The 12663-nt window shown below is 45.9% G+C and overlaps 1 protein-coding gene across 1 annotated transcript in view; it reads right to left on the bottom strand.

Annotated features, from left to right (window-relative positions):
• The window catches only part of DCAF12 (DDB1 and CUL4 associated factor 12), a 41710-nt gene extending 29817 nt beyond the window's left edge, over positions 1 to 11893 (bottom strand). Inside the window, exons 1-2 of the mRNA XM_032300020.1 lie at positions 11498 to 11893; positions 10174 to 10428 (exon numbers count right to left, since the gene is read on the bottom strand). Coding sequence (XP_032155911.1) covers positions 10174 to 10428; positions 11498 to 11575 — 333 coding nt within the window. The 5' untranslated portion in view covers positions 11576 to 11893. The remainder of the gene's footprint in view (positions 1 to 10173; positions 10429 to 11497) is intronic.
• Positions 11894 to 12663: the final 770 nt, after the last annotated feature.

Below are 12663 nucleotides of genomic sequence, written 5' to 3'. Positions count from 1 at the left end.
AAAAAAAAAAAAAAAAAGATAATATAATCTCTCTTCTCTCACAACTTACTTCCTGAACATAACAGCATTAAGACTTGAGGACCAGGCGGGGTAAGTAGTTTGGGGGAAAAAAAAAAAAAAAAAAAAAAAGACTTGAGGACCACATGGTTGGGTATTTGGCCACTGAGAATCAAGAGCCCTCTCCAGGGGCTTTTTTGAGCTCCAAAAAACTCACTGTGTGACTGAAAGAAGCGACACCTTTTGTTGCATATTCTACCACTGTATTTTTGAGCCCTTACTTCAGTTCTTCTCATCATCATTTTAGGATAAGAAAACGCAAGATTTGGCTGGGCGTGGTGGCTCATGCCTGTAATCCCAGCACTTTGGGAGGCCGAGGCAGGCGGATCACAAGGTCAAGAAATTGAGACCATCCTGGTCACAGTGGAACCCTGTCTCTACTAAAAATACAAAAATTAGCCGAGCGTGGTGGCACGCACCTGTGGTCCCAGCTACTTGGGAGGCTGAGGCAGAAGAATCGTTTGAACCCAGGAGGCGGAGGCTGCAGTGAACTGAGATTGCGCCACTGCACTCCAGCCTGGCGACAGAGCAAGACTCCGTCTCAAAAAAAAAAAAAGAAAACGCAAGGTTCATCTAGCTGAAACAATAATTTTAAGAGATGAGGGTTTACTGTACAAACAATACTTTATTAACAATATAGAAATTTAAGGGCCGGGCGCGGTGGCTCAAGCCTGTAATCCCAGCACTTTGGGAGGCCAAGGCGGGTGGATCACGAGGTCAACAGATCGAGACCATCCTGGTCAACATGGTGAAACCCCGTCTCTACTAAAAATACAAAAACTTAGCTGGGCATGGTGGCACGTGTCTGTAATCCCAGCTACTCAGGAGGCTGAGGCAGGAGAATTGCCTGAACCCAGGAGGCGGAGGTTGCGGTGAGCCGAGATCGCGCCATTGCACTCCAGCCTGGGTAACAAGAGCGAAACTCTGTCTCAAAAAAAAAAAAAAAAAAAAAAGAAATTTAAAATGCAAGAAAGATCACTCAGAATCCTCTCTTAAAATCTGTTTTTCGTTTGTCAGATAGATTCCTGTTTAGTCTTTGATCACATATATTATAATTGTGCACAGCTATTATCAGCAGAGATAGGATTTTGTATCTCATTTCATTAAATATTTTGAATGCTTTGCACCTTTGTCTCCATAATTATGTTAATGCCTACATAATACTATGCAGATTTGATTTATCACAATTTACTTAAGTATTCAATTGTTAGTATTTAGATTAAGCAGCTTCTGATGATTAACGTGTTAAAAAAGACTTTTCCTTTGTATAAATTCTCAGGTGTTAACATCTTAGGTGAAAAGGTATACCATTTTTAGGCTCTTCTTTCAACAAATACTATGTACTTTTTTTTTTTTTTTTGAGACAAGGTCATGCTCTGTCACCCAGGCTAGAATGCAGTGGTGTAATCCCATTTCACTGCAGCCTGGACTTCGCAGACTCAAGCCATCCCCCACTTCAGCCTCTTAAGTAGCTGAGACCACAGGCACAAGCCACCATATCCAGCTAATTCTTAAATTTTTTGTAAAGATGGGGGTCTCACTACATTGTCCAGGCTGGTCTTGAACCCCTAGGCTCAAATGATCTTCCTGCCTCAGCTTCCCAAAGTGCTGGATTACAGTCATGAGCCACTATGCCTGGTCAATGTGTACTTCTGAAGTATTTTTTTTTAATTTTGGTTGTGGTTCCAGCTATTTGGGAGGCAGAGGTAGGAAGACTGCTTGAGCTCTGGAGGCTGAGGTTGCAGTGTCCTGAGATTGTGACACTGCACTCCGGCCTGTGACAGAGCAAAATTTGGTCTCAAATTAAATCAAAAAACATTTTTTTTGGCCAGGCGCAGTGGCTCACGCCTGTAATCCCAGCACTTTGGGAGGCTGAGGCAGGCGGATCACAAGGTCTGGAGTTTGAGACCAGCCTCGCCAATATGGTGAAACCCTGTTTCTACTAACAAAAAAAAAAATTTTTTTAAGTTTTGGTGGCAATGTATGTATGTATGTAGCTGTTCTACTACAGCCTTATGAGAACTGGGTACCACTTCAGGCTAGAATGCAATGGCACAATCTCAGCTCACTGCAATCTCCACCTCCCGGGTTCAAGAGATTCTCCTGCCTCAGCCTCTCGAGTAGCTAGGATCACAGGTGCCCACCCGCCACCATGCAGAGCTAATTTTTGTATTTTTAGAGATCGGGTTTCACCATGTTGGCCAGGCTGGTCTCGAACTCCTGACCTTGTGATCTGCCTGCCTCAGTCTCCCAAAGTGCTGGGATTATAAGCGTGAGCCACCATGCCTGGCCCATGAATTATTTTAAAATGTTTAAGGTATCTGAAATGTGCCTGGCATACAGAAAGCAGCCATTTACAGGATAGAGAAAGCTCACTTCTTAAATAGTGAATTTGGCCAGAAATATATCAAAAGCCTAGAGCCATCAATCCACCATCACCTCTTCCTCCTCCAGCAACCATTACTGTTAATTATATCAACAACTTACTAAGCACTTATTTTTCCAGGCACTGTGCTAATCGACATCTTATTTAATTTAATCTTCTTCATGACTCTGCTGGGCAGGTACTACTCTCTCTGTTTTGTTTTTTTCTGGCTTCCTTCTATACATATAAACTACTCTCTCCATTCTAAAGGTGAGAGAAAAAAGGCCTTGGAGAAGACATCTGGCTTGTCAAAGGAGAGAAAACTAACAAGATAGAGCTGAGACTCAACTCACAAATCTCTGACCTCAAATATATAACAAAAATGACTTAATCAAATTTGTTGATATAAATGTAAATTTTTTTAAAAGACAAAGTCTGGCCGGGCGCGGTGGCTCAAGCCTGTAATCCCAGCACTTTGGGAGGCCGAGGCGGGTGGATCACAACGTCAGGAGTTCAAAACCAGCCTGGCCAAGATGGTGAAACCCCATCTCTACTAAAAATACAAAAATTACCCAGGTGTAGTGGCACGCACCAGGAATCCCAGCTACTCAGAAGGCTGAGACAGAGAAGTGCTTAAATCCAGGAGGTGGAGGTTGCAGTGAGCCAAGATCGTGCCACTGTACTCCAGTCTGGGCAGCAGAGCAAGACTCCGTCTCAAAAAAAAAAAAAAAAAGAGAGAGAGAGAGACAGGGTCTATTTTGCTCAGACGAGTGCAGTGGCATGATCACGGCTCACTGTAGCATCAAATTCCCAGGCTCAGTTGATCCTCCGACCTCAGCCTCCCAAGCAGCTGGGACTACAAGTGTGTACCACCATGCCTGGCTAATTTTTGTATTTTTGGAAGAGACGGGGTTTCACTATGTTACTCAGGCTGGTCTCGAACTCCTAGGCTCAAGCAATCCAGCTACCTCGTCCTCCGAAAGTGCTGGGATTTACAGGCATAAACCACTGTGCCAGCCTAAAGCATTTTTTTTCTTTATTTTTTCTGAGACGGAGTATCACCCTGTTGCACAGGCTTGGGTGCAGTGGCATGATCTTGGCTTACTGCAACTTCTGCCTTCCAGGTTCAAACGATTCTTGGGCCTTAGCTTTCCGAGTGGCTGGGAACATAGGTGTGCACCACCACGCCAGGCTAATTTTTATTTTATTTTTTTATTTTTAGTAGAGTCGGTTTTTTGCTATGCTGACCAGGCTGGTTTCGAACTCCTGACCTCAAGTAATCTGCCTGCCTCAGCCTCCCAAAGTACAGGGATTACAGAAGTGAGTCACCACGCCCAGTCCCCTAAAGCATTTTCTAAAAGGTTGTATCCCTTTGGGAAAATAAAATAGTAAGACAAAGCGAACTGAATAAAAATCTGTCCAGAGCAAACCCATACTTAATAATTTTGCTTCCTTGTGTCTCAAACTGACTTTCATATTCCCTATGATTTCAGGAATCTGAGTATGCAAACTCAGACATAACCTTACAGCTATTTTCTCAACCCTGGTGCCTACCACTCTACCCCAGCTCTGAAATTACACTACCTCAAAGTTCTCTTCTCATCTGGTCAATATTAATAGCATCCAAAAACTCATTTGTCTGCTTCATTATGATTCACAAAGTCCATCTATGAAGTCAGCAGTGTATCTCTACCCATTGCTTTGGGAGATAGTGAAAAAGAAAAAAGCAATCCCAGCACTTTGAGAGGCCAAGGTGGGCAGATCATGGGGCCAGGAATCTGAGACCAGCCTGGCTAGTATGATGAAACCCCATATCTACTAAAAAAATACAAAAATTAGGCCGGGTGCAGTGGTTCACACCTGTAATCCTAGCACTTTGGGAGGCCAAGGCAGGCAGACTGCCTGAGCTCAGGAGTTCAAGACCAGGCTGGGCAACATGGTGAAACCCCGTCTCTGCTAAATAAAAAGGAAATTAGCCAGGTGTGGTGGGGTGCGCCTATAGTCCCAGCTACTTGGGACACCGAGGCAGGAGAATTGCTTGAACCCGAGAGGCAGAGGACAGTGAGTCAAGATCACACCACTGCACTCTAGCCTGGGCGACAGAGTGAAACTCCGTCTCTACAAAAAAGAAAAAAAAATTAGCCGGGCATAGTGGTGCACACCTGTACTCCCAGCTACTCGGGAGGCTGAGGCAGAAGAATCACTGGAACCCGCAAGGCAGAAGTTGCAGTGAGCCAAGATCGCACCAGTGCACTCCAGCCTGGGTGACAGAGCAAGACTCTGTCTCAAACACACACAACAAAGCAACCCTGGTCAGCCTCAGTGGCTCATGCCTGTAATCCCAGCACTATAGGAGGTCAGGGTAGAAGAATCACTTGAGCCCGAAAGTTTGAAACCAGCCTGGGAAACAAAACAAAACCCTGTCTCTATAAAATAAAATAAAAAATTTGTTTAAATAGCCAGATAGAGGCCAGGCACAGTGGCTCATGCCTGTAATCCCAGCACTTCAGGAGGCCGAGGTGGGTGGATCACCTGAGGTGAGGAGTTCCAGACTCACCTGGCCAACATGGTGAAACCCCATCTTTACAAAAAATTAGCTAGGCATGGTAGTGGACACCTATAATCCCAGCTACTAGGGAGGCTGAGGCAGGAGAATCATTTGAACCTGGGAGGTGGAAGTTTCAGTGAGTTGAGATGGCACCATTGCACTCCAGCCCGGGCAACAAGAAGGAAACTCCGTCTCAAAAAAAAAAACAAATTGCCAGGTATGATGGCATGTGGTATAGTCCCAGCTACTCAGGATCCTGGGGCAGGAGGATCCCTTGAGCCCGGGAATTTGAAGCTGCTATGAGCCATGATTGCACCACTGTACTCTACCCTGCAAAACCCTGTCTTGGAAAAGAACAAAGTGGCTCACGTCTGTAATCCCAGCACTTTGGGAGGCTGAAGTGGGCAGATTACATGAGGTCAGGAGTTTGAGACCACCCTGGCCAGCATGGTGAAACCCCATCTCTACTAAAAATACAAAAATTAGTCAGCCATGGTGGCACATGCCTGTAGTCCCAGCTACTTGGGAGGCTGAGGCATGAGAACTGCTTGAACCCAGGAGACAGGTTACAGTGAGCCAAGAATGTGCCACTGCACTCCAGCCTGGGTGGCACAGTGAGACTGTCCAAAAAAAAAAAAAGAACAAAGCAACCCTGACAACCAGGGTTAGCCTGATACTCTTAGGTAGGCCTTGTTATCCCAGTGTAAATAAATAATTTCAGGCCGGGCGCGGTGGCTCAAGCCTGTAATCCCAGCACTTTGGGAGGCCGAGGCGGGTGGATCACGAGGTCAAGAGATTGAGACCATCCTGGTCAACATGGTGAAACCCCGTCTCTACCAAAAATACAAAAAATTAGCTGGGCATGGTGGTGCGTGCCTGTAATCCCAGCTACTCAGGAGGCTGAGGCAGGAGAATTGCCTGAACCCAGGAGGCGGAGGTTGCGGTGAGCCGAGATCGCGCCATTGCACTCCAGCCTGGGTAACATGAGTGAAACTCTGTCTCAAAAAAATAATAATAATAATAATAATTTCAGAGAATATCAACATCAGACAAGGCCACTCTGTAACTGTGATAAAGACAAAACAAGACCACTCTGTAATCATATCTAAACACAGACCAAAACAAGAACACTGCCTAAACCACAAAAAGATCAAACATCCCTTTAACCTGGCTCAGTGTTGTAACTCCTTTCCAGAATTCTTACTGAGAGGGCCCTCGATCCCCTATGGTTTAGGTTCTCCTAGGTACAACAAAGAGCTGTATCTGACTTGTTCTGCTACAGGTGGGTCCCTGGCAGTCTTTGGCTGGAGAGTGTTGACAATGGGAAGAGTTCATGTCTAAAATTAAATACCTCAAACTGTGTACATCATCACTCTGCCTATCACCATCCTTCTCCTCAACTCACACCCCACCCTCACCCCGTTCAAGAGTCCTCCTTTCTTGAATTCTTTTCTGTAGTCCCCTGGTTTTCCTGAGTTCCCTGCTCCTCCACAGCAAGCAGTTCTTCTTGCCCTCTACATGTACGTTTTTCAAGGTTCTGTCCTTAGCTTATCTGTCAATATCAGTGGTTCTTAACCATTTTTGGCTCATAGCACTGTCTTTGAAAATCTAAGGACAAAAACTAAGAACTACTTCCCACACCACCCCCCCAACAATCTTAACCAAAGTATACATATAATCAAAACTTTGCAATTTTAGGGAAAGTTTATACAACTCAAGCCAGGAATGCCTTCTCTACTCTCCCCATGGTAATGTAACAATTTCAGTAATTCCTTCTATATAAACGCCTGCCAAATGACTAAATTCAATCCTTACTCTCTGCCGAGCTTCATTCAACTAATTGATGAAAAAGGCAACTGTGAGGTGCAAATCTTACAGTTTTCTAGACACCTAAAGCTCCTGTCATACTAGATTTTCAATATTCCTCATAAACTGTTAATACTTGCCTCATAAAAATTCTGATTTTGGGCAACAATCCTGCAGGATGCAGGATGTGCACATTTACCCCAGAGCCCAAAGTATAAAAAAAAGAAATATTAAGAAAAAAAAATCTGATTTCCAGCTTCTCTTTAAAAAAGAGAGGCTGGGAGTGGTGGCTCACGCCTGTAATCCAAGCACTTTGGAGGCCAAGGTGGGCAGATCACCTGAGGTCGGGAGTTCAAGACCAGCCTGACCAACATGGTGAAACCCTGTCTTTAAAATAATAAAATTAAATAAAATTAAAATTAAAAAAAAAAAGAGAAAGAAAATTTTTTTTTTTGAGATGGAGTCTCGCTCTGTCACCCAGGCTGGAGCGCAATGGCAAGATCTCAGCTCACTATAATCTCCACCTCCCAGGTTCAAGTGATTCTTCTGCCCCAGCCTCCCGAGTAGTTGGGATTACAGGCACCCACCATCATGCCTGGCTAATTTTTTTGTACTTTTGTAGAGATGAGGTTTCACCATGTTGGCCAGTCTGGTCTCGAACCCCTGACCTCAGCTGATCTGCCTGCCTTGGCCTCCCAAAGTGTTGGGATTACAGGCGTGAGCCACCGCGCCCAATGAAAGAATTTTTTTTTTTTTTTTTGAGATGAGTCTTGTTCTGTCACCCAGGCTAGAATGCAGTGGCACGATCTTGGCTCACTGCAACCTCCACCTCCCAGGTTCAAGCAATTCTCCTGCCTCAGTCTCCTAAGTAACTGGGACTACAGGCGACCACCACCACACCCAGCTAATTTTTGTATTTTTAGCGGAGACGAGGTTTCACCATATTGGCCAGGCTGGTCTCGAACTCCTGACTTTGTGATCCGCCCGCCTGAGCCTTCCAAAGAGCTGGGATTACAGGCGTGAGTCACTGTACCCAGCCAAGAAAATCTTTTTAACATTAGGTCCAAATTCCTACATGGCATCAGCTGGCTGAAGTCAGGAATTCCTTCTGTAGTTCTTTGTAGCCCCTACTACTCCTTACTGTCTTGTGCCTAACAAACTTCCTTTCACCTAGCTTTTCTGTCTGGCTCTGCAGGCAATCTGAATTTGCATAAGTCTAAACCACAAAAATATACCTAACCCATCCCAGCTGCCAGACCCATGTTCTAATTAAGGTTATACCACCTCTACTTCTTTAACGACTGTATTGTTATTAATGATAAAAAAACAACAGTTGGCTATTCTTGCTGTTACTGCTGTGCTCAGTGGGGCCAAGAAATTTGGGGATTGAATGACTGCTCCTAGTCTGATTGTCAGCCCACAATAGTGGGACATTCTACATCAAAACTTTACTATTGAGAATAATCTCTCCTACCTCTGAAATCTTCACACATTATCCAAAGGCAGTTCCAATTATTTACATAATTTCCTCTCTTCAAATCATGGGAAAAGGTTATAGAATCATTTTTACCGCTGCTAGTACTTCCAAATAAGCAAAATATTGCTAACTTAGAGTATTTCCCAGATGCATGCAGACACCTTCTCAGCACCAGGTATTATCACTCCCATTTTGCAGATTCAAAAACAAAAGCACAAAGAAAGTAATCATTTACCCAATGTCACAAAGCTCAAGAGAAGAGCACTGCTCCTAGTTCCGTGCTTTGGTTCTGGAAGCTAACCAAATACAAATAAATGCTAACTCTAAAATGAAAACAGCTCCCCTTGCCCCAGTCACTAGGTTATGAGGATGTAGGAAAACAGAAAGAGGTAGGAATTAAAAGTAGGTTAAATTATTATGTATCATGCTTGCCTTCAAAAATAGTGTCAATAAATTCAAGAAGCAAGAGACCATGATGATTAATTCAGTTTATAATTCAGTAATATTTGCAGGGCTAAACAGTATGATGCATGTGTGGGGAGTGGAATGAACTCTTCCAAGCAGGAGACTCTTTCTATTCCAAGTGACAAGGATAACAGTTCTCAACCATGAGTGGGCAGCTGGAGAGACCAAGAAAGGGAAGTTCTGTGGAAGCCTGTTGCCACCACTTAGTTTTGAAAGGCTTCTGTGTAAGACAAGCCACTCTCAACAGAAGAGGAAATGAAAGCTTGGCCCCAACCACCATGGTATTATTTCCTTCCTCAAAATTGTTTAAAATTTTGCGTATGTCCTTTATAAACAGACCAACCACCATGGTATTATTTCCTTCCTTAAAACTGTTTAAATTTTTGCCTATGCCCTTTATAAACAGACACTTCTCCCAGTACTTAAGACTTTTTTTGATCTAAAGCAATCTTCTCTCTTTTAATGATCTAAAATGTGTTTCAGTCCAGGGTCAATTTACTCACCCATATGACATTACTTGTCTATTTGCACAGGGTGAGGTGAAAACGAAGGGAGGGCTGGGCATAATCATTTCCCACCCATAGGCCCTAGGCCCTGCTTTTTTTCATTTGTCATTCCTCTGACATCATGCTATTCATGAACTCTGTTCCAATTGTTTTCTCTATCTGATTTTATCCCGGCCTATAATTGGGTCACTTACAAAGCTTACCTTCACTCATTTATACCTGTCTTTCTAGTCACTCTTAAAAAGGCTACTTTCCAAAAAGAAAATGCTTATACACTGAAATATACTGCCAGACACACATTCCCTGCCTTACTTATAGGAAACAGTCCATGTATTTCTCATGTTTGTTTATACATTTTTAGATTCTATTCACTAAAAAGCAGCCAAGTGTGCTATTTTAAATACTTTGACATATGTCCTTAGGCTGTTTTCACTATTATGTATCCTGAATGATGCTCTGAGCATTATTATTTCTTTTTTTTAATTTTTTTTTGAGATGGGGTTTCACCATGTTGGCCAAGATGGTCTCGATCTCCTGAACCCGTGATCCACCCACCTCGGCCTCCCAAAGTGCTGGGATTACAGGAGTGAGCCACCTCCCCCAGCCACATCATTTCTTAACTCTTTCCATTGAGGCCTATGGTTTTAAAACCAGCATAAAAGATGAGGCAAAAACAAACAAAAAACAATCCTCTAGAAGCAGCACATCCAGAGAGCAAGGGCCTAAAGAAATATAGTCCTTTGAAGACTTATCAGAAAAGAAATGTAGGCATGAAAAAAGAAGCACAAGAAGAGAGGAAAAAGTCATCAACGGGAAGGAATGGAAGGGAGAGTAAGGCAAGTCCCTCCCAAAAGCAGCAGATGGGAAAAGTAAGAGCAAGAGGTTCTAGAGCCAGTAGAGCAACATATCCAGGACCCAGGGGAGAGTTCACAGCCCCCCAGACACTTACCGTGTTGCATTTTGTGCCACACACCACTTGCCTATGATTCAACCACTGAGATGCAAACACTTTATTAAGGGTCCCAAGTTGAAACTCTCTCTCCTTCAGGAGACCGGGAAGTTGCTGTGCTGCATAACCATGCAACACTCGAGAGTAGCTGGTTTCATTCTGCAGCCTGACTTCCCGGTTCTTCAGGTAGTATACCAAGGATCTCTTCACAGGAGGAAGTCTTTTCCTTTTGTGAAGCGAGTGATCCCAGCCAAACTGTGGAAAGCAACATTAGAAATCAGGGCTTTGGCCACTCTTGTTTAGAACGGATCCTACTGTATTACAGAAATCACCAACAACTCACACTGTAGGATTTACAAACACAAGGGAACAAGAATCTCAATCCAGTAAGTCGCTTAACTCTTCCAACATTGAAAAGATGTTGCTCACAGTCAAACTTACCTATGCGAATTACAAGGGCTGAAAGTCAAGGGAATGAATGCAGAATAGAACAGGCTAAAAGGTTTACTAGACCTTTTAGGAGTGAAGGATTGAAGGAAATGGGAGGTGAAGTGTTTCCCATATCGATCTGGGCTGCATCTCTACCCATCTCCCTTCTCCCTCTCAGTCTGTACTCCCAGTGGAGCACGGAAGATACAGTCCAAGGAGCCAGGTCTTCCAGGGATGCACGAATCAATGGCCGTCCCTCTGTCATCATGCCCGCACTCCAGGCAGTTGCAGAATTCGAAAACTCAACCACCAAAGGGATAGTAGATCCCGGAAAATCAGAGGCCACATCTAGGTCCAAGAAGGCCTTCCTCTCCAAAGGGGGCAGTATAGAGATGATACCTGGAAACTGTTGTTTCTTTTGGGGTCCAAATCCAAAAGGCCCAGCTCAGGGTTGGGCATACATATAGGAAGACTCTTTCCTTCCTCGAGGAGGGACGTAATCATCCCAGCTTCCTAAGGCCCATGGAAGGTAGAGTTCACTCCCCCTCCTGATATCTCCTTGGAGGCTGGTTTTGTTTCAGATTCCCTTAACTTCGGTTTCTCCTTCCTCCGGAACCAAAATTCTGGTTTCTTTTCAAGCCCTATCCATGGCTGCAGTCCTCCCGAGGATTATGTCCCATTGCTGAGTTCCCCTTTGGCTCCTCCCCGCCCTGGCCTATATCCCCTCCAGTTAACTCCAGAGGGTCCAGTCCTGACTCTATAGGGCCTGGCCCCATTCTTGTTTTGCCTCTGACTACAGACCTTGAACCCCGATTCCTTTCGCAGGATCTGCGGACCCTAAGTCTCTCCTGGTGCCTCGGCCTCATCACCCAGGTCCAGGCCTCTCAGCCCTCACCTGCGAGTCCTGAGCGTCGCTCCCAGCTCCCGGCGAGGCGGGCGCTTTCCGCTTCCTGCTAACTGCTTTCCGGGCCATAGTGGACAGCGCTGCCGCTGCCCCGCAGCCACATGGGGCGGGGGAAGCGAGGGGTAGCAGGACGGCGGGTCATATACTGGGCCCCGGGGCCGCGCACCTTAGTGCGCCCGGCCCGGAAAATGGCCCGGACCCGGAGCGGCAGCAGAAAGAAGGGAAAGCGAGAGGAAGGATTGGGGCTGGGAAAGGAAAGGGGAAACGAGAACGACAGGCTTTCCGACGGCAGAGCCTGGAAGGACGGCGAGCGGCTAGAACCAAAACACCCCCTCCCTCGCCCGCGCGCCGTCACCTTTGCGCAGCCGCACTTCCGACAGCGTCGCCACGGAGACGCCGCCGGAACGAGAGGGGTGGGATTTAGGGCTTGGCAGAGAGTTCCCTACCGTTTCCCGGGCGCCGCCAGACCTTTTCCAACGGTCGTTTGGCAGCCGCTGGAGGTGGACGAGCTGGGGCCAAGAGAATCTGGCTTCTGGTCGCTGATCTCCGACCCCAGCCCGCCCATCTGAAGGCACCCGGAAGTGAGGACAACCAGCCCTGCTGGGGGAAGGAATCCCCTATAGTGCTGGCCTTAACCTGGTAGCCGCCATCAGTTACCTCCCATATCTAGCACCAAACGTTTCCCTGAATCTATCACAAACCGTACCCTGGCGCCAAGGACTGGACAGGGGGGTGAGGGGTGTGGCAGAAACCACCCCCACCCCTCAAGGTGAAGTCCAGTCGGGAAACCAGGCCAGTGTGGCCAGACTTTATACCACCGCTGAGTTCCCCTTTGGCTCCTCCCCGCCCTAGCCTATATGCCCTCCAGTTAACTCCAGAGGGTCCAGCCCTGACTCTATAGGGCCTGGCCCCATTCTTGTTTTGCCTCTAACTACACAACCAACCCAGGCCGCCCGACGGGACTCTGGCTACCCTCTTCCCACCCCTGCGTAGCTCTCAGGCTCCATTCTCTGCTCTGTCTCCTCCAAGTCCTTTCTCCTGTACAAGCTGCTTCAGCCCCTCAGTCACCTTCCCCTTCACCATTCCCATGACCTGCCATCTAAACCAGAGGGTCTTTTGTGCTTTATGAAGTAGGCATCACGCTGTAACTTATCTGT

This window comes from Sapajus apella, unplaced genomic scaffold (assembly GCF_009761245.1).
Source record: "Sapajus apella isolate SASKATOON/1434 unplaced genomic scaffold, GSC_monkey_1.0 scaffold42, whole genome shotgun sequence".
NCBI classification, from domain to species: Eukaryota; Metazoa; Chordata; class Mammalia; order Primates; family Cebidae; genus Sapajus; species Sapajus apella.
Note: the sequence above shows the minus strand (reverse complement) of the source record. Positions and strands in the feature narration are given on the sequence as shown.